This window comes from Petromyzon marinus, chromosome 28 (genome assembly GCF_048934315.1).
Source record: "Petromyzon marinus isolate PM22_M1 ecotype Great Lakes invasive population chromosome 28, UKy_Petmar_22M1.pri1.0, whole genome shotgun sequence".
Taxonomy (NCBI): domain Eukaryota; kingdom Metazoa; phylum Chordata; class Hyperoartia; order Petromyzontiformes; family Petromyzontidae; genus Petromyzon; species Petromyzon marinus.
Genome location: NC_133694.1, coordinates 10,520,691 through 10,541,975, shown reverse-complemented (window position 1 = coordinate 10,541,975; position 21,285 = coordinate 10,520,691). Strand labels below are relative to the sequence as shown.

General features: G+C 43.1%; 2 protein-coding genes across 2 annotated transcripts in view; both read right to left on the bottom strand.

Annotated features, from left to right (window-relative positions):
• Positions 1 to 9,494, bottom strand: part of LOC142929276 (uncharacterized) — a 58,628-nt gene extending 49,134 nt beyond the window's left edge. Inside the window, exons 1-6 of the mRNA XM_076070189.1 lie at positions 9,205 to 9,494; positions 5,797 to 5,910; positions 4,733 to 4,846; positions 4,228 to 4,353; positions 1,805 to 1,938; positions 43 to 207 (exon numbers count right to left, since the gene is read on the bottom strand). Of these exons, the coding sequence (XP_075926304.1) occupies positions 43 to 207; positions 1,805 to 1,938; positions 4,228 to 4,353; positions 4,733 to 4,846; positions 5,797 to 5,910; positions 9,205 to 9,337 (786 nt within the window). The 5' untranslated portion in view covers positions 9,338 to 9,494. The remainder of the gene's footprint in view (positions 1 to 42; positions 208 to 1,804; positions 1,939 to 4,227; positions 4,354 to 4,732; positions 4,847 to 5,796; positions 5,911 to 9,204) is intronic.
• Positions 9,495 to 11,307: 1,813 nt separating this feature from the next.
• LOC142929270 (collagen and calcium-binding EGF domain-containing protein 1-like) lies at positions 11,308 to 16,558 on the bottom strand. The gene is made up of 4 exons (XM_076070177.1): positions 15,507 to 16,558; positions 13,111 to 13,233; positions 12,336 to 12,455; positions 11,308 to 11,432 (listed from the first exon to the last, which is right to left on the bottom strand). Exons 1-4 carry the CDS (start codon positions 15,532 to 15,534, stop codon positions 11,308 to 11,310), a joined length of 396 nt encoding a protein of 131 aa, XP_075926292.1. The 5' UTR covers positions 15,535 to 16,558.
• Between the last annotated feature and the right edge of the window lie 4,727 nt (positions 16,559 to 21,285).

The following is a 21,285-nucleotide window of genomic DNA, read 5'->3' as shown; positions in this document are numbered from 1 at the left end:
TAGGCACGAGATGTTGATCGATACATAATGTGTTTTGTATACCTTGTAGTAGAGTTTCCCGCCGTATGAAAAATCAGCATCGTCCCAGAACACGGCAACCATGGGTTCGTAATACCAGTAATCGTACCAATTGGACGGTGGGTTCGGATAGGCATATTTTGATCCACCTTCATTTTCTTTGAAAACGATCACTCCATTGTCTGTAAACTGGATTTTTGAAAGCAGGCATAAAAACATCGTTGAGACGTCCGATTATATTTACTGTATTCTTGGTTCTTTCGGTAAAATCACGTAGAAGGGAAATAATAAAATAATAAAAATATAAAACAATAAAATTCTCACGACGTTTCGACTGCAACACAAGCAATCATCATCAGGTGTGAAAACCACAGCAAGAATTTTTTTAAAAAGTGGCGGTTATTTTTAATGTTAGCACCACGGAGTGCGATTTGACAGTTTGTTCAGATGGACGAGTCCATCTATGTTCGGAAAAGAGGAGGGGACGAAAAAATAATGTATGCGGTCTGAAAGCCACCGTAAGCGTGAACAATAAATTAAGACCCGGGTCTTAATTGATTGTTGAACATAGATGGACTCATATTCTTTCAAATGTTTCCTGCCGTTGGTTTTCACACCTGATGATGACTCTTTGTGTTACAGTCGAAACGTCGTGATACTTTTATTGTTTTATATATATTTTATTATTTTATTGTTCCCCTTCAACGTGACTTTACCGAAAGAACCAAGAATATGAATCACTACAGTCACGAAAGCTTTAAATAAAAAAATAGATGGACTCGTCCATCTGAACAAACTGTCAAATCGCACTCCGTGGTGCTAACGTTAAAAATAACCGCCACTTTTTTCAAATTTTCTTGCTGTGCTTTTCACACCTGATGATCATTGCTTGTGTTGGAGTCGAAACGTCGTGAGAATTTTATTGTTTTATATTTTTATTATTTTATTGTTTCCCTTCTACGTGACTTTATCGAAGGAACCAAGAATATGAATCCCTGTAGTCACGAAAGCTTTAAATCAAAATATATTTACTGTCTTCTATATAAAACACCTGGATCCAAGCATAACTTCCGTACGGATGCTAGCACTTGCATATGCCACCCATAGAGTGCAACTAAACATTGTGTCAGGAATGTTAGACTCGGATTGCATTTGTTAATGTTTAAGGTATTGAAAAAAAAATACTCAGAATGCACATTTCATCATTGGCATACACATCGCAATAAAATATAATAGACAGGTGTTGAATTTTAAAACAATTCGGCACAGTAATGGGTGTATTATGAAGGCATTTGTAAGTCAATTAGTTTATAAACAAAATAAGTAAAAGCAGCACAATATCTGCATGTTAAAATTAAATAGCTTTCACGTGTGTATTTTGGACAACCGTGTTAACTGATATTACTTATTAATAAGCAAAGTTATGCAACTCCCCTGCATAGGTATACTGCTTAATAATATGTAAGCAACCATCAAACTATTTATAATTTACAGCCCTTTGCTAACCCAACGCTGGATGGTGGCCTTTCCATATTGTTTCAGTTATGGGGGTTGTTTTACCATATCTCACCACGCTGGTCAGTGCAGGTTGGAGAAGGGGACACCCATGACCACGTGAGATATTGCTCGCCACTGATGTGAGTTGCGGCCAGGAATCATCCTTCGGTGACCGGGTTCATTGAACAATGCGGGAACCACTGCACCACCCCTTCCCTTGGGTAACACTTAATAATAATGCCTATGTAACATCGTTAATGCCAACAGAGTACTGTATTTTCATACTTACATACAACTGTTGGTAGAATCTGGAGCCCAGGGGAAATCCATAGGGTGGTGTGAAGAAAGGAGAAACAGCATCCGTGGCTCTGATATATAACTGTTGGTCCTGCGCACTGTCCCCATAACTAAATAGTCTCTTCTCTGTTAAACAAATGCACATGAATACACTTAGTAAGCACTCGTTTTTACAAACATGGAATTGTACAGATGTTTAGATTTGAAGCTTTCGTGACTGCAAGGATCCATACTCTTTGGTTCTATTCGGTAAAGTCACGTAGGTAAAAAATTAAAACAACAGAAATCACGACGTTTCGGCCACAACACAAGCGGCCTTCATCAGGTGAAGGGACCAACCTGTCCAGCGGACAGCGTTGGAGTGAAGAAAGCCAAGATGCTGGTCGCCTCCCTTTATATTTATTCTAGTAGTGGTATTCCAAACTCCCAGGGTGGTGTATTATCATCTTGTGCTAATTCCAAGCTTTGTCAGTGGTGCGTTTCATTCTAATTTCCTTTGTCAGGGCGTTTGCTGTTTGCCCCCTCACAGCTTAAAGGGAGGCGACCAGCATCTTGGCTTTCTTCACTCCAACGCTGTCCGCTGGACAGGTTGGTCCCTTCACCTGATGAAAGCCGCTTGTGTTGTGGCCGAAACGTCGTGATTTTTGTTGTTTAAATTTTTTACCTACGTGACTTTACCGAATAGAACCAAAGAGTATGTACAGATGTTCTATAATTCCTTATTAAGCATTGTCATACATGTCAACCCCTAATCAGTGCTTAACTTGTTACAGATCAATTCCGACCTTATTGATCACCCCATGCCCTTATAAATCTCAACGTGCATCCTACAAAGTCATTTTACAAAGGAGAAACACAAACAAATAGATAAAATGTTGCCCGTATTGAAATGGCTGTACGCCGTATGGGTAAACTGTATGGGTTGACAGGTATGCATTTTAAACCATTGTGTTGTATTTGCCTTGCTGCGTTCACACTTTTGCAATTAATTGGTGGCAAGCATTGGCGCATTGCATTTTATCATGTGTCAAGCAAGATTCCTCAAATTTTTCTTACGATGCGATTGCATTGTCAAAATATATGACAAAGTCAATTAAATAATCACTATACTCTTATGGAAGCCGTGCTTTACATAAAAGTGAAATTAAAACAAATTATTTATGATACTGATCATTACAGTTGGGCGATTCTCATGACTCCTAGTCTGGTATTGTAAATCCATTGTTAGATTTGAATACAATTAATGATGAGATATGAATTGTTAATCACTGTGGTGTCAGACTACCTGGAGCCCAGCATTGTATACAGGCAAGAAGGAAGGCTCTATGTGGCCTGGTCAGTCTAGTGGAATCATCATTGAAACACATGGGGAATGCCTATATCTATATATTATAGGGAAATTTGTGAATATGTGTGTCTGTTAGAAATGTTTAGCATACTTCCCAACATGCAACAAACTTGAAATTTGGAATGTGGGTAGCTTCCAGACTGTACACAATGCAAATAGTATAAAAATTGACTTTTGTCTTTTGGCGGGGGGGGGGGGGGGGGGTGCAATAATGGATATATTTTGCACGGCAAGTGAGCAGTGATGTCACATCTGTGATGCCACCCGCATGCGGAAGCGTTACACAGTGTGCCTACTGACGTCACGCATCCCCCCCAAACCCTCCACGTAGGCCGTGTATTAATCCAAGACAAGAATCCAAGTCCCGGGTGTAGCGGGGTAGTACAGTTAGTATGTAATATAGTTCACTGGCGATTGTGGCAATTCCTCTCAGCTGGAGTCCAGGTCACACTGGAGTGTCTTATGGGGGGTTTCCAGCATTTGGGAGGGGATTTCGGTGGTGGTCACCATTTCTAAAGGGACCCAAGTAATTTACTGTATTACAAAGGTTAACTTTTTAACCTGTGGCACACCCTGGGGAACGGGGTTTAGAGTCAAGAAGAATGGTAAAGGGAATAGAAGGAGAGATGATGGGAAATAAGAGGAAAGGGATAGAAAAAAATGAAAAAGGGAAGCAAAAGGCTCAGAAAAGATAAGGATAGGGAGGAAAAGACTACGCAAGGGCCCCAATACTGCCAAACAGAAGTCACGTGATTTGTGGGAGGGTTTGAGCTGATCAGATATATGGACAAAAGTATTCTGCAGTCGATTGCAATTTTCTGTCAATTAATAAACGTAATTGACTGGCCATCTAAGTGCTATTTAATAGGCATGTATGCCAGCATATTCTACCTTGTGCATAGGTGGCCCATTCATTTTGTGTGTTTTTAATAGCAACGTGGATCTATTTTGACTATCTTTGCACACAGACCCATGTACAGCCAGTCGTGGTACATGGGCGGTGTGCTTACATTTAATAATACTTTGCAGTATATTTAATAAAACTCGACAGACCATCGGCAGCTTACCAAAGCATTCAATACCATTCCCTTCATAGCCGGCTATGCAAGCACAGCTGTACGATCCCGGGCTGTTGCTACACACTCCTAGCGTTGTATGGCAGGAAGAGCGCCCTGTAGAACACTCATCAATATCTGAATTCACAAAACACACACAGTACAGTATACATTGTCAGTATAATTTTCACAAGTACATATATCCAGTACTGGCTGCTTTCAAGAAAATACTCATGTATATATGCGTGCAAAAAAGTCTAACAATGTTTTTTTTACACAGTGAAAAATAAAATTTAATAGGATATTTTAAGAAAGTACCAAATATTCATACATTGTATATTGTTAGATATATTGTATATGAAGAACACTCGTTTTTTACAGTTAATATTTATTTTTATTCACTTAATTATTTACACATCTCTTATAAATGCGAAACATTTTTTAGATACAGCAGAATATATTAATAGAGATTAGTAATCTCAACAATGATCTGTTGGAGCAATTTAAAGTTTCTCACCAACGGCGCAATATTCACCACTCCATCCGTCTGGGCAGATGCACGAGTACCTGTTGATGCCATCAATGCAAATGGCCTGGTTGGTGCATTGGTTTCCAATACAATCGTCGATATCTATGTGAGGAAATCACAGGGCAACGCCATTGAAATGTTACTCGTAGGATAGTGCAGAGATTAGAGATCGTATAAAAGGCTGCTTATTAACCTTGTATCTACAATGCTGGCAGCAGACCCGGTTATACTGGCTTCTTACGCTTCACTTATCAATACCAAGGCCGTTATTATAATATATATTGGGGGGGACACATCCCCCCCAATATTAAAATATGCTCAAAATGTCCCTCCCAATATATTGCTATAAAAATATGAAAAAAGTAATAATAACTGCTATGCTATGTAAATAAAAAAAATAATTTGCTAAACCTTGGCCACAATATCTGGACTTGTCTTCATATAAATCAATGCATAGATTTCTGTTTATATGATTGTGGTTATGGTTGCACTTTATTAATCCCTAATCTCAAACATTACATACAATGAAACAATACATGGTAAAAAAGTAAAAACAGAACAATGTAATACAATACACTATTAGACATTATTGTAAAAAATAATTAAAAGTCCATCCCACGTGTTAGTGAATTTTGTTTTATATTTTAGGCAGGAAATAGCAGGAAATTAATTTTCAACTTTAGATATTTTTCTGGGTTGGGACCCCCAGACCCCCTGGAAGTTTTGGTCCCCCCCAATGTTGACTCCATGGCTACGGCCTTGATCAATACCATTATTATTTTTACCACTCATGAGGAAATTCATTTGCATCAACATGCAGGGGTTTTTGCACACACACCCTGTGAAAATTGAGTTTTCCAATTCATGCAACAACAAAAATAGTGAAACGACATTGGCTACTCGTATCTGACTTAAGCGTGAATCAGCAAGAATGACTCCATCCCACAAACGGTTACATTCTCATTTGGCAGACTGAATCGTTTTCCTGAATTACACTGCCCAAGACGTAATTTCTTATTTTAAGAGCGTGGTGTGTGACACTTGCGGCTCACTATTTTGGCAGTACTGCCCCGTGAATCCCGCCGCACAAGAGCAGTTGAATGCCTTGACGAGATCAACGCACGTCGCTCCGTTTCGACAGAGGTTGCCTACGCAGTCGTCAATGTCTAAATGGGAAACAGACAAACACGTCAGAAAATAACTCTTATTTTCGCCAAAAACACACACACTTTGAAATTTCAAAATAGGTTTACGTCATCTATCAGAGTAAAAACAAAGTCCTTTCGAACAAGTATTGTGCTCACACTTGTCTCTTCTTAGCCAGTGATGATAATTCTAATTCACGTGCCTGAGGCAAGTTAGTCCGTCTGACATCGGCTCTCTTTCCGATCCGGCAATGAACTCGTACACGTAACGGGTATGTTTTCGCCGCCAAATATCATGATTCGTAATTTATTTCTGTGGGTTATGCCGCGGAATTATCTGGCCAAATGTAAGCATAATTGGCACAGTGAAGAGCTGGGTACGCAGGGGCACAACTGTGGGCTATGCGGCAGCGTTATGCGACGCGTAAGGGCCCAGTCAGCCACAAGGGGGGGCAGGAATCAACAAATAAACAAGTAACACAATTAAAAGATATAGCATACAAATTATTGTATACGGGTTAAAAACATCCACGGCTATTTCAGTTAAAAATTAGTCGGGATAAAGGAGGGGGGCCCACAGTCGTATTTTGAATTCCCCCATTGTAATAGGTCGGTGCGCCACTGCGTGACAATTTTATTTGTTTGGCTATATCGGGTAGTTGTAGGGCCTTAAAGGCACACATTCGGCCAAACGAACTCAACAAATTCATCAAAAACAATGCCTCACAAGAAAACATATGACAGGAAATGTTTTGGCGAATGCCCTTTTTAAAGCATACAAATGGCAGACCTACAAGTAACACCTCTATTTATATGATATGACAAATGTGCTGGGTGTTTTGTTATTTGTGCCTGTGCTCCAATGCCAAAACAGTGTCATCAAATATTTTATTCAAATTTGGCCAGATAATTCCGTGGCCTAGCCCAAAAATAAACGATGAAACGACTTGCATACCCTCCTTGTTGCTGCGCTGACATACCTTTCTAAAAGGCCACACTTGTGCACAGCAGACAAATTTGGCTCAGAATCAAATTCGGGAGCATGCTATTTGCGGCGCTTTCGCCGTGCACAGCAGAGGGCGTAACACTGCGAGGATGCTGCCTCCAGGAACATTCCTCGTGATATATATGGGATTTTCCATTGGTTGTCCCACTCCGGAGGGATGATAGACTGAGTTGACCGCCAGGCTGGGTTCGAAACCCACGACCTTACTATGGGCATTAGCCGAGCAACATTACCATTGCGCAATTCGGCCATAATGTACCAGCGTCTCAACTTCGCACGAAGTGAAGTTGAGACGCTGAGAAGTTGAGTATGTTTGGCCTTCATTTAGGCATCAGGTTGTCCAGTTCCTGGGAATTCTCACATACGGCGGTAGTTCATATCTTGTATTTTCTATTAGCACATTGTCTATTTGGCGTTATTCTTAAGTTCACATGCATTTTTTAAAGGTATTATTATTTTATCGAGTGCATGGAAGAAAGTGAAATACCAAATCTAGAGTTGACGCTATCCTGATGTGAAACATGTAGTTTCAAAATTGGATTTGTTTTGGCTATGTGTTCAAAAACTATAATTGGCAGCTTTTTTAATCAAATGCACCTATGGTAATAATATATTTGGTGGAAAAACTAGACCTCCCAAAACTTGTCTTGATATTTTTTAAATATGCAAGTGATTTGAACATACTATTTGTCTAAATGAAACTTTACTTATTCCGTGGTCTTGACGAGAGACAAGGTTATGCGGTAACTAATACTATTCGAGCTTTGCTCTGAAATAGTTGTATATTTTTGTATTCATTTTTTTTTTAAATCACATTGCTAGTCTTGAATGAGCTACTGAGAACTCTGTATAAAAGCTATGTAGCATAATCACACTATCATAAGGTGCCATTCATGTGTTGGCAAATGTCCCATTCAAGTTCTGGCAAAATTGCTCGAGGCAAATGTGTGTTTGGTTGTTTGTGAAAAGATTTGAATCTCGCCCCCCTCAGTTTTTTACATATGTAATACAACACTTCAACGACAATTGACTGTCTTATTTATTCTTGGTTCTTTCGGTAAAGTCACGTATAAGGGAAACAATAAAATAATAAAAATATAAAACAATGAAATTCTCACGACGTGTCGACTGCAACACAAGCAATCATCATCAGGTGTGAAAACCACAGCAAGAAAATTTTAAAAAAGTGACGGTTTATTTTTTTAACGTTAGCACCACAGAGAGCGATTTGACAGTTTGTTCAGATGGACGAGTCCATCTATGTTCGGAAAAGAGGAGGGGGGAGACGAAAAATAATGGATGCGGTCTGAAAGCCACCTTAAGCGTGATCAATCAATTAAGACCAGAAATGGTTTATCAAATCCTTCCAATGATTGCTAAGCCAGAATCCATCTTCTCGGTTGAAATTGTCTCTGTGTTTGTATATGTGGATAGCCTCATGAACGAATCTCTCATGGTAGCCAGATGGCTTGCAAATAACCTCTGTCTTGGAGAGGTCAATGTCATGTGAGCCTACTGAATTATAACAGTGATCTGCCACGGCCGAGGTGTTGGTCCTACCGTGTTTTAGGTCTGCTTTGTGTTCACGAATGCGGTCCGAGACATGTCGTTTGGTTTCTCCAATGTAACTACTACCACAGAGGCAACTTAGTTTGTAGACGCCAGGGTACTGTATGTCCGGAATCACATCTTTTACAGACGGAACCAGATCACGGATTTTATGTAATGTGTTGAATCGGAACTGGATCTTGTGTTTATTCAAGATTTTGGAGATGAATCCCTGCAGTCACGAAAGCTTTACATAAAAATTTGTGCCTTATTTATTTATTTCCCGCCGCTGGACAGCTCCACGTTCTTCCACGCTATCTCCGTCGCTCCGCGTTGCGCGGCGTGAGTTGGTATCCTCCGCGCACGCTCGCTCACTCTCCCGCTCCCGCGCACCGCTGGCAGACGGCGCGCAGGGAGACCGTCTCCGGACCACCACGTGGGTGATGGCGTCCCGGAGGCGCGAGACGTGGTCCCGCTTCCAGACTTCCCACACTGACCCCGAGTCCCTTCTGGCTTCCCCTTATAACCCCCTTCCACGTCACCAAGCCCCGCCTCTAGCCATGCCCCCTCACGAACCTTCTGGATTGTACCCCACTAGCACCCTCGGGCTCCGCCCTTAAACTCTAGCCCAGATACTCCCCGTCACCCGATTGGCTTAGAGGCTGAAGCGGCGAAGCCATAGTTCCATAGTTCGGCGACCATCAGCGTATGCTCGCATTACACATAAACAAATGGTAAAGCGGTATTGGTGCAGTACTCACTGGTATCACAGGTGGTACCTGACCATCCTTCTTCACAACTACAAAAGAAGGCATTCACTTGATCCACACAGCGGCCATGGATGCAGGGATTTGGTGCACAGTCATTCACATCTAAAGAGAAAAAGAAATGCATGCAGCATGATATAAACCCACAGGGGAAAGATATGCATGAGATACATTATTCACAGTCATATTTTAGTCCTTAGCCAATCAACTTCTGTATGAAGGCATTCCTGCTCCTTCAGGTTTAGGTGGTTGTTTGACCTTACTTCACCATGCTTCTCAGTGCGGGTTAGTGAAGCGGGGGGGGGGGGGGGGTGATTCAGACATCACTCGCCATCAATGTTAGCTGTGATCAGGAATCGAACTCAAGTAGCCACGTTCATAGTGATGCACGCTAAACACTGCACCAACCGCGCCGTCAAATTTGAATGATTTGATAATTCAGCATATTACAAAATGACAAAACGGAAATTTATCCAAAAATTTTACAACTAGCATCATTATCCCACGCTATCAGGCTGGACAGATGGGTTTGGAAAGGCAAAGTTACCCACACGACAGGAATTATATCAATTTGGTACTGTAGTTCTAATTAGTGTAATACACCTATTGCATTGACAAAGGTAGTGGCAGTTTAAATAAAAACCCAAGGCCTCTGGAAGTGGATAAAATTGCATCGCAATGGCTCTAAATAAGAAGTGAACCCTATTTACAAATCAACTATTTCACAAATTGACGTATAAGGGACAGTGCAGTATGTCCACATGAAGCTAAGGTTCTCACTTTAAGTATCCCCACGTGGAATATCTATTTCTCTAGATACAATGAATGTGTTTGCCTTATGTGGACTGAGACCTACTGTTTGTGCAGAGGGGCCCATTAAAGCCCAACACGCAAGAGCAGTAGAACGAGCCGTGAGTGTTGACGCAGGTCCCCCACTGCCTGCAGGGTCTTGAGTTGCATTCGTCCACATCTGTACAGATTGCGGGGGGGGGGGGCATAAGAAGTTAAGTGTGTGAAATTACATGGAGTAAGAAAATAGAGGCTTCGAGACAAATACAATTGTGGGTATATTGGTGTGTGCTGTAATGGGATAATCGAGCTTCGGATGGTGAAAAATACCTCAATTCCCGATCCAGTATTCCTTATGTGGCCCAAACCACGTTAACACAAATGTTATCATTCATTCTGCACACAGATCCAATATATCCTGTTACAGCGCCATTATTATAGCGCAAGGCTACCGTGAAGGGAGGCGCTGCACTTCGCAAAAATGCGTAATCCCAATTGTGTGTGTATATATGCGTGTTGAACTTATTTCGCGCCATATGTAGCCCACCGTGCTAATCGGAGATGCATTTGGCAGGTGCATTGTCACACTTGGGAAATGTGAACAATGTGGCAGGCGTACAATGACTTGTTTAACACGTAGTAGGCTTTCGCGACCAATAGTATCCATAATATAGTTTTTTTTTGGGTTAGATCACGTAAATATAAATGTATCGTTAAACCCGCCACAACACGACACGGCCAATTAGTAAGGTTTGTCACGTAAACAAAACGTGCCAATTCGTTACTAGCACAGCACACCGGTGTGTTGGAGAGCCAAGCTACAACATTTACAATCCGAGTACGACGTTTGGCCAGTAATTACAACTAGCTTCATCAGGCGACAGCCAGATTTGTGGAGAAATCCTCCTGTTTCGTTCCTTAAATAGAGGGGTAGATGTGATGGTGTGCTGTAGATACCCAGACTGCAGTGGTTTACTTCTTTGTGAAAAATCTGACCAATGTATCATCTTTCATGGTAAATAACAGAGGTAAACCAGAGGATGTGGAGAAAAATCCACGAAACCACGGGGAGAACATGCAAACTCTAAACATGCAGCAGGCGTCAGGGTCGGGGTCGGGATTGAACCCACAACATCCTCCATACCATGCAAGGAAGTTAACATCTCGCCACCGTGGCATTAGTACATTAACAGGGTTAATGCATCCGGGTAATTTTCGGCAGTGGTGGATCTCATTGCCTGTTAGAGATCCACATTAGAATGGATCGCAGTGCTCGGTGTGTTTGCCAACACTGATGTAAAGTGTGAGCTATTGCTCACCGATCTCGCAGAAGGTGCCTGTAAAGCCACTGCTACACTGGCATAAGAATTTGTTGTTTCGGTTTAGGCAGATTCCGTTGTTTTGACAAGGGTTGCTCAGGCATTCATTAACATCTGCAAAACACACAAAACATTTAATTTGTTAGACACAGGTAATTGATGCACGAGGGTGATTTTCAATTTTGTTGTGCTTCTAAATGTCTTAAACGTTTACGTTACATTCAGGTATACTTTTATTCCTTGTAATACAGTAATTGTTATTTTAAACTTCATCGCTCCCTGGTGTGTTTTTTGGCTTTACGTTGCATTCAATTGCGCTATTCTTACGTGCTTCGCGTCAAAATAATAGATTATATCGTCGGCTAAATTCCCTCTATGTCTTTTGTTTTCCCTGTCACTGTGTTGTTCTTGCGTTTGTCTCTCTGCTCTCTCTCTTCTTTCGCACAGTATCCTACGCTTCACCAAGTCAGACGACAGATTTAAACCTCAACCCCTGTAGGAAAAGCCACCAGGGCTGAATGATTTCTTAAATGTAAGTTCTGGCTAACCTGAAGTACTATGTTTCCCGACACAACTTTCAGTATTCACAGAGCCACATCGTGTGCATATATATGAGTCAGTTTATTTCGGTAAGGCCTATGAAGCTGAGAAGCTATTTTTCAATGGTGACCTGGCCAAAGAGGCAAGCAAGCTACACGGGGAGGGAAGGGTTTACATAGAACAAACGCTGGGGCAATATTATGAACACGACGAATCATTATTAATAAAATAATAAACGACCAGAACTATGTACGATGGAAATCTAGCAAGCAATCCAAAAAAAAACAACGAAGCATGACACGAGTAAGATTAACTCACATATGGCATTTCAAAGTAATACACCACTGATACAACCGCATATTTCTTTGATGTACTAAATAGGTCAACAAAGAACAATGACTTTCATATGAACACTTTGTGACGCTGTATAGCACACAATAGAAATCTATTTTCGAAATTTCCGTATTCCCCACACACCTGCGCATCTGTAGGCGGCATCTGGATCCACGTTGTAGCCAGAATAGCAGGAGCACTGGTACGTTCCAACCAAATTCGTGCATTCCTGGTCACACGGCTTCGCCTCACATTCATTGATATCTGTATACGGTGCATGAAAGATTAAAAAAAACAACAACCCACGCGTGATTTTACTGGAAAAAATTTAATTTAAGACATTGCTTTGAAAATGTATATGCATTGTTACAATACTCAATCTTTAAGGTGCATCGTTTGATTTACATAAATAGTGAAATATGGTACTTTGGTGGTTTTGCTATATATTTGAATCAATCAACTTATTTTTCACTTTCAGACATTAACAGATGGCTCTAAGCAAATAAAAATAACTTGATGTTCATAAGGGTGGTTAAGATGCAGACCAGTGGAACTGCTCGCTCACTCCACTGCTGCCAGAATGGCTCCCGCGAGAGGGAGCTCTGCAGAGGAGGTACACGTGTCCAACTCGTCGCCAAGACGTCTTGGAAGTGGTGGGATACCTACACTATACCCCACCACACGTGTCTCCTCTGATCGGGTTCACTAACTGTGGTGTCACCCACTTGTATACGTGTGCTGGGTGGACTAACTTTACACAATTCACGCCAATGTTGCAACAACTCTCGCGCCGGGAGATCGAATCGAACCTGGGCGACTGTCTTAGAGTCCATTGGGTAACGAATAATTTGCATCACCCCAGAAGAATCCTGTGACGTTCATACCGGAATATGATTGGCGTTGACAATCGTCAACTTACCTAGGCAGTTCTGCTGGGTCTGATCAAGGGCAAAGCCCTTGTTGCAGGAGCAGGTGGGCCTCTTCGTTATCTGGTCAATGAAGCACTTTCCATTGGTACAGGCCAGGGTACAGGAGACAATAGCTGTGATAATGGAATATACATGGACAAAACGACATGTTACATTTACGAACCTGGTTAGAAATTAAACGAATTTATTCAACGACAATATTAAGGGATGTTATTGACGAATGTGAGTTTCTTATTAAGATTAAATTACAGAAGTTACAATACAAGTAAACGGCTGTCTTCACAACCTCCCATTGAACACAATAAGTCACAAATTCATGAAATCATGGGATAAAGGACATTTGCATGTATAATATGGAATTTAAAGATTATCTACAATAAGTAAAAATTGTGTTAACATTAAATTAGTTTAAATTACAATGCATATACTCTATGTGCAATCTATTATTTTATCAAATCAAGTACAGAATAATTATTAAGTACAGTCGTGTATTTCCAGAGTGATAGGTCATCTGTGGATGGATTTAATTGCCCTGTGACGTGGATTTTTATTGAATTTTACGAGAAAATATTTTAAAACAATGCATATTTTTATTTTTACATTATTGTGTTTACATTATTATTCTACTGAATTCTCACACCAACATCACACTGTCATCGACTTTGCGAGAACACAGCACCGACCGATGGGTGAATGCAATGGTTTTCAGAATTTTTTCAAAAGATGTTTTTATCCTGGATGAATCCGATGAGCTATAAAGCTCTTTTTTCACCGATGTCCGGTATGGGCGGGTAAGAACATTACAACAAGACACAATTCGATCGGAGTGCAAAGTACAAGAATTTGTAAACAAATCACCCAAACACATACGAATAAAACTAAACCATCCCTATCCTACCAGGTAAATCCCACTGAGGCATTAACTCATTGTTCAAAAGCGACTTGGCCACAAATTATAGCTCAACAAAGTGACTTCTCATTTGGACATTTATGGCAGCAAGTCTAAACGTATGCTTATAAATGTGGAAGGAAAAATCAGATGACCCGGAGAAAAACTCTACGCGACAACGGGTAGAGACATAGAAACTCCAAATATACCGGTACATGTGTATGGGTCGGGATCGAGCCCTCAACCTCCTGCATACCAGGCGAGGAAGATACGAGCTCACCACCGTGGCGCCCCTTAAATAAATAAAGTCTATAACTTTAAATCTTGATTTAAAGCTTTCGTGATTGCAGGAATTCATATTCTTTGGTTCTTTCGGTAAAGTCACGTAGATAGGTTCAACGAAAATAAGATAAAATAACAAAAAACTACGACGTTTAGATTGCAACACAAGCGTTCGTCGTCGTAGTTTTTTGTTATTTTTTGTTCTTTTCTTTGAACCTATCTACGTAACTTTACCGAAAGACCCAAAGATTATATGTGACTTTAAATTGCATCTTCAATTACCAGGCTTTGGAAAGGCAGTAAACTAACGGCAAAAACAGTTCCAACAGATAACATCAAGACATCACTTAAAACCGTGTTTATGCCGCACAACATTTTGCAAAGGCGACACTAGAATAAAACAAAATACAACTCTTAAAAATGTAACTCCAAACATTTACACAACAAACGCCGAGTGCCCATGAAGTGCCATCACAACACTAAACAATATCATGGATATGTAATAAGACAAGCGTAATTTCCCGGACGTATAACTTATACAGTTTTCGTATGCAAAAAAAAAACCAGGCCAGTGGGAATACACAAGATTTTGGTGGTCCACATGTGTAAACTCGCCAAAAAGCAGGCCAGTGGGAATACACAAGATTTTGGTGGTCGACATGTGTAGACTCGCCACCTCTGAGGTGCCAAGGACATGACGTCTCACGAATTCAGAAAGAGGGGAGTACTACGTGCGAATTTCACTGTCTTGAGAGGGGTATTTTTATTGCGTAGCTACTGTTATTCATATATTTGTTGAGTTGTTTGTGTGTGTGTGTGTGTCGGGAGCGGTAGTGTAGAGGTTAGCATGCTGCGCTACGAACCTGGCGATCCCAGTTCGATTCTCGCTCACGGCCAACATCAGTGACGCTTATCTGAACCAGTCCTGGGCCTTCCCTAGGTCGATTCAGCCGAAAATTAGTACCTGGTGTGGTGTGTACAAATATTGCCACGCGAGAGACAAAGGCGGCCGAGCGTTGTGCTGGCCACCCACCCCCTCGTGTGCCATTCTGGTCTTCATAGGTGCTTGCTAACAGCACTTGCCCCAACAGTATGTGAAGGCTATACGGGAGATCTTGATCTGTTTTGTGTGCTTGTGCACCGCTGATAATGCAGCAGCAGCATCACCAAATTATCTAGTCAGGCCCCTGCAATGGTGGTATGCATATCACTCACGCTGACAACTTATGCCATCTTGCTGCATCTTGAAGCCACCGAAGCAGCTGCAGTTGTATCCCTGGCTGTTCTCAAAGAGGTTCAGCTCATTGCACACCTGAGCGCATTTGCTGGTCCCGTCGCTGCACTCGTCAGAGTCTAAGAGGGGAAACAATGTCGTCAGGCTTAACGGCAATCGACGAACATTAGCTCTGCATTGTGTATGCCCCAGTGTAAACGCGAGATATTTTTTTTAAAGTTAATAACAGACTTTATAGTTGCGCAAAACAACAGATGTCATCGAAAAGTGTCGCCCATTGAAGGCAAGAAGAGAATGTATGAACACTATCTACAAGAAATAAACGTCAACTGATCACAATTGGAGCAACCTGTCACATGTGTACCACGTGCATAATCAATAATACGTATTGCTCTTACTATATTCTAATTTTGATTCGAAGCTTTCGTGACTGCAGGAATCCATACTCTTTGGTTCTTTCGGTAAAGTCACGTAGGTAGAAAAATAATAGATCACGACGTTTCGATCGCAACACAAGCAATCGTTATCAGGTGGGACAACCACAGCAAGAAAACATTTCTGAAGCAGAATCAGATGGTGGAATTGTTGGCTAAAGTTGGTCGGATTGACAGATACACGGACGGATGTGATGGACAATATAAACAAATGGTTGTGCAGCAGCTATGCCATTCTTTGCTTCACGCCACTACTTGCGAGAGACCCTCCATGAGAGGGAGATAATGAAAAGAAGGTATTTTGGTCCGCTTCTCTTAAGTTGACCCAGACGTGTTGAGAGAGGTGGTGAGTACGGTGCTCCCACGTTGCCCCGCCACACGCGATCTGTAGTTGTAGTACCTATCTTACAAGGCTGGGTGCAAAAAGGCTGGGTGGATTTTAAGAAAGGTGCCCATTGTTTTAGCTGTCACGCAGGAATATTTTTTTTTATAAAAGGCAACCTCTGGTTGACCAGTTTATACTCGTATTTATAGGTATAATGTAATAAAAACATTGCGTCCCAGAATGATTTTCAGTTCACCATGAATAGGTTAACATTCCATGAATAGTTTAACATTAAATATGTGTAAAACCACACACTTAAGCAAATATGCCATTGAATTGCAGTATCCAAGGCAAGAGGATTAATGTTGTATTGCATGTGATACAGTACTGTATGTCACAATTGTACAGCATGCCATATAGTATGGCTTTTCTTTTTAAAGGGCTTTTCGCTATCAGGTTTCATGTTGACTCGCCATGCGTTGGCATCGGTACATCAGAATTAAACGTTTCATCTTCTACAATCACGCAATCATGCGGGTACCGACCTGTACTTTGCGTCACGGACACTCCTTCATCGGAGACATTTCCCTTGCCGATAGTTTTCACCGTGACGATGTACTGGACTCTGGGCCTCAAGCCAGCAAACTTGGCGGTGAGTGAGCCATTGTAGTTGATGGAAATGGAAGGAGAATCTATAGGAGCGATGAGCACCGTGTATTTCTCCACAGCTCCCAAAGCACTCAACCAGGTGACCTCCAGGGATGTGTTCGTCACTCCTCGATTCGTGAAAGTCAGGTTTCTTACCGAGCCGGGGACTAAAATTACGGCCGTAGACGACAGCGTTGTAAACCATGCACCGGATAATGTACTCATTGTGGACAATGAAAGATTAGTGGCCGACGGTAATGTCGTGGTGTTCGTTTGATGCTGTGGGGATGTTGAACCTGTAACAGGGGGTAGAATATGCAAAACAAGGCACAACATTCAGTTTAACTGCATTGCCATAACCATTATTTTATCATCATAAAAACACTTGTCAGATACAGGTGCCTAGACTACATCATGGATGACAGTGTTATTATTACGCCTTCCTGAAAAAAGTTTATATTTTAAAAGAAAGGAATTTCAACTTTTAAAAATTGAATGTGGCTCAGCATATTAAAATACAACGGTAATTATGTGAATGAAAAAATAGTGCGCGCGAGTGCTGTATTTAAGTATCAACATATATTATATGTTGGGATGATGCAATGCAGTAATTCTAATTAATTTAAAAAAAAGTTACATTTGATCTGGTGATGGGGGGGGGATCAACTTACCCGTTGTGTTTCCTGAGACGAGATTATACACTGAAGTTGACGACGTGGTTGTTGGAGAAGTTTTATTGGGAGACGGCGTAGCTGAAGTTACAACTGTTGTTGTCACCGATGTCACTGTTGTTGTCGCCGATGTCACTGTTGTGGAAGGTGTCATTGTGGAAAGTGTTGTCAATGGTGAGGATGCTGGTGGCAGCTGTGTGGAAGTTAGGGCACCAGTCATTGGTGAAGATGCTGGTGGCAGTTTTGTGGAATTCATGGCACCAGTCATTGGTGAGGATCCTGGTAGCAGCTGTGTGGAATTTATGGCACCAGTCATTGGCGAGGATGCTGGTGGCAGCTGCGTAGCATTGAGGGCACCAGTCATTGGTGAGGATGCTGGTGGCAGCCGTGTGGAATTTATGGCACCAGTCATTGGTGAAGATGCTGGTAGCAGCTGTGTGGCATTGAGGGCACCAGTCATTGGTGAGGATGGTAGTGGCAGCTGTGTGGCATTGAGGGCACCAGTCATTGGTGAGGATGGTAGTGGCAGCTGTGTGGAATTTATGGCACCAGTCATTGGTGAGGATTCTGGTGGCAGCTGTGTGGCATTGAGGGCACCAGTCATTGGTGAGGATGCTGGTGGCAGCTGTGTGGTATTAAGGGCAGCAGTCATTGGTGAGGATTCTGGTGGCAGCTGTGTGGCATTGAGGGCACCAGTCATTGGTGAGGATGCTGGTGGCAGCTGTGTGGTATTAAGGGCAGCAGTCATTGGTGAGGATGCTGGTGGCAGCTGTGTGGCATTGAGGGCACCAGTCATTGGTGAGGATCCTGGTAGCAGTTGTGTGGAATTTAGGGCACCAGTTATTGGTGAGGATGCTGGTGGTAGCTGTGTGGAATTTATGGCACCAGTCATTGGTGAGGATGCAGGTGGCAGCTGTGTGGCATTTAGGTCACCAGTCATTGGTGAGGATGCTGGTGGCAGCTGCGTGGCATTGAGGGCATCAGTTACTGGTGAGGATGCTGGTGGCAGCTGTGTGGAATTGATGGCACCACTCATTGGTGAGGATGCTGGTGGCAGCTGTGTGGCATTGAGGGCACCAGTCATTGGTGAGGATGCTGGTGGCGGCTGTGTGGAATTTATGGCACCAGTCATTGGTGAGGATGCTGGTGGCACCTGTGTAGAATTCATGGCACCAGTCATTGGTGAGGATGCTGGTAGCAGCTGTGTGGAATTTAGGGTACCAGCCAAAGGTGAGGATGCTGGTGGCAGCTGTGTGGCATTGAGGGGACCAGTCATTGGTGAGGATGCTGGTGGCAGCTGTGTGGTATTAAGGGCAGCAGTCATTGGTGAGGATGCTGGTGGCAGCTGTGTAGAATTTACGGCACCAGTCATTGGTGAGGATGCTGGTGGCAGCTGTGTGGAATTGATGGCACCACTCATTGGTGAGGATGTTGGTGGCAGCTGTGTGGCATTGAGGGCACCAGTCATTGGTGAGGATGCTGGTGGCAGCTGTGTGGAATTTATGGCACCAGTCATTGGTGAGGATGCTCGTGGCAGCTGTGTAGAATTCATGGCACCAGTCATTGGTGAGGATGCTGGTGGCAACTGTGTGGCATTTAGGTCACCAGTCATTGGTGAGGATGCTGGTGGCAGTTGTGTGGCATTGAGGGCACCAGTCATTGGTGAGGATGCTGGTAGCAGCTGTGTGGAATTTAGGGTACCAGCCAAAGGTGAGGATGCTGGTGGCAGCTGTGTGGAATGTATGGCAGTAGTCAATGGTGATGATGCTGGTAGCAGCTGTGTAGAATTTATGGCATGTATCATTGGTGAGGATGCTGGTGGCAGCTGTGTGGCATTTAGAGCACCAGCCAAAGGTGAGGATGCTGGTGGATGCTGTGTGGAATTCATGGCATCTGTCATTGGTGGGGATGCTGGTGGCAGCTGAGTAGCATTAAGGGTAGCTGTAATTGGTGAGGACGCTGGTGGCAGTTGTGTGGAATTCATCGCACGAGTCATTGGTGAGGATGTTGGTGGCAGCTGTGTGGAATTTAGGGTACCAGCCAAAGGTGAGGATGCTGGTGGCAGCTGTGTGGAATTTATGGCACTAGTCAATGGTGATGATGCTGGTGGCAGCTGTGTAGAATTTAGGGCATCCAGCATTGGTGATGATGCTGGTGGCAGCTGTGTGGAATTTATGGCATCTGTCATTGGTGAGGATGCTGGTGGCATTTGTGTGGAATTCATCGCACCAGTCATTGGTGAGGATGCTGGTGGCAGCTGTGTGGAATTTATGTCACCAGTCATTGGTGAGGATGCTGGTGGCAGCTGTGTGGAATTTAGGGCACCAGTCATTGGTGAGGATGCTGGTGGCAGCTGTGTGGAATTCATGTCACCAGTCATTGGTGAGGATGCTGGTGGCAGCTGTGTGGAATTTAGGGTACCAGCCAAAGGTGAGGATGCTGGTGGCAGCTGTGTGGAATTTATGGCACTAGTCAATGGTGATGATGCTGGTGGCAGCTCTGTAGAATTTAGGGCATCCAGCATTGGTGATGATGCTGGTGGCAGCTGTGTGGAATTTATGGCACTAGTCAATGGTGATGATGCTGGTGGCAGCTCTGTAGAATTTAGAGCACCAGTCATTGGTGATGATGCTGGTGGCAGCTGTGTGGCATTTAGGTCACCAGTCATTGGTGAGGATGCTCGTGGCAGCTGTGTGGCATGGAGGGCACCAGTCATTGGTGAGGATGCTGGTGGCGGCTGTGTGGAATTTATGGCATCAGTCATTGGCGAGGATGCAGGTGGCAGCTGTGTGGCATTTAGGTCACCAGTCATTGGTGAGGATGTTGGTAGCAGCTGTGTGGCATTTGGGGTACCAGCCAAAGGTGAGGATGCTGGTGGCAGCTCTGTGGAATTTATGGCAATAGTCAATGGTGATGATGCTGGTAGCAGCTGTGTAGAATTTATGGCATCTATCATTGGTGGCAATGCTGGTGGCAGCTGTGTGGCATTTAGAGCACCAGCCAAAGGTGAGGATGCTGGTGGAAGCTGTGTGGAATTCATGTCAGCAGTCATTGGTGAGGATGCTGGTGGCAGCTGAGTAGCATTTAGGGTAGCTTGTATTGGTGAGGACGCTGGTGGCAGTTGTGTGGAATTCATGTCACCAGTCATTGGTGAGGATGCTGGTGGCAGCTGTGTGGAATTTATGGCACTAGTCAATGGTGATGATGCTGGTGGCAGCTGTGTGGAATTTAGGGCATCTGTCATTGGTGAGGATGCTGGTGGCAGCTGAGTAGCATTTAGGGTAGCTGTCATTGGTGAGGACGCTGGTGGCAGTTGTGTGGAATTCATGGCACCAGTCATTGGTGAGGATACTGGTGGCAGCTGTGTGGAATTTAGGGCACCAGTCATTGGTGAGGATGCTGGTGGCAGCTGTGTAGAATTCATGTCACCAGTCATTGGTGAGGATGCTGGTGGCAGCTGTGTGGAATTTAGGGTACCAGCCAAAGGTGAGGATGCTGGTGGCAGCTGTGTGGAATGTATGGCACTAGTCAATGGTGATGATGCTGGTGGCAGCTGTGTAGAATTTAGGGCATCCAGCATTGGTGATGATGCTGGTGGCAGCTGTGTGGAATTTATGGCATCTGTCATTGGTGAGGATGCTGGTGGCATCTGTGTAAAGTTTAGGGCAACTGTCAATGGTGA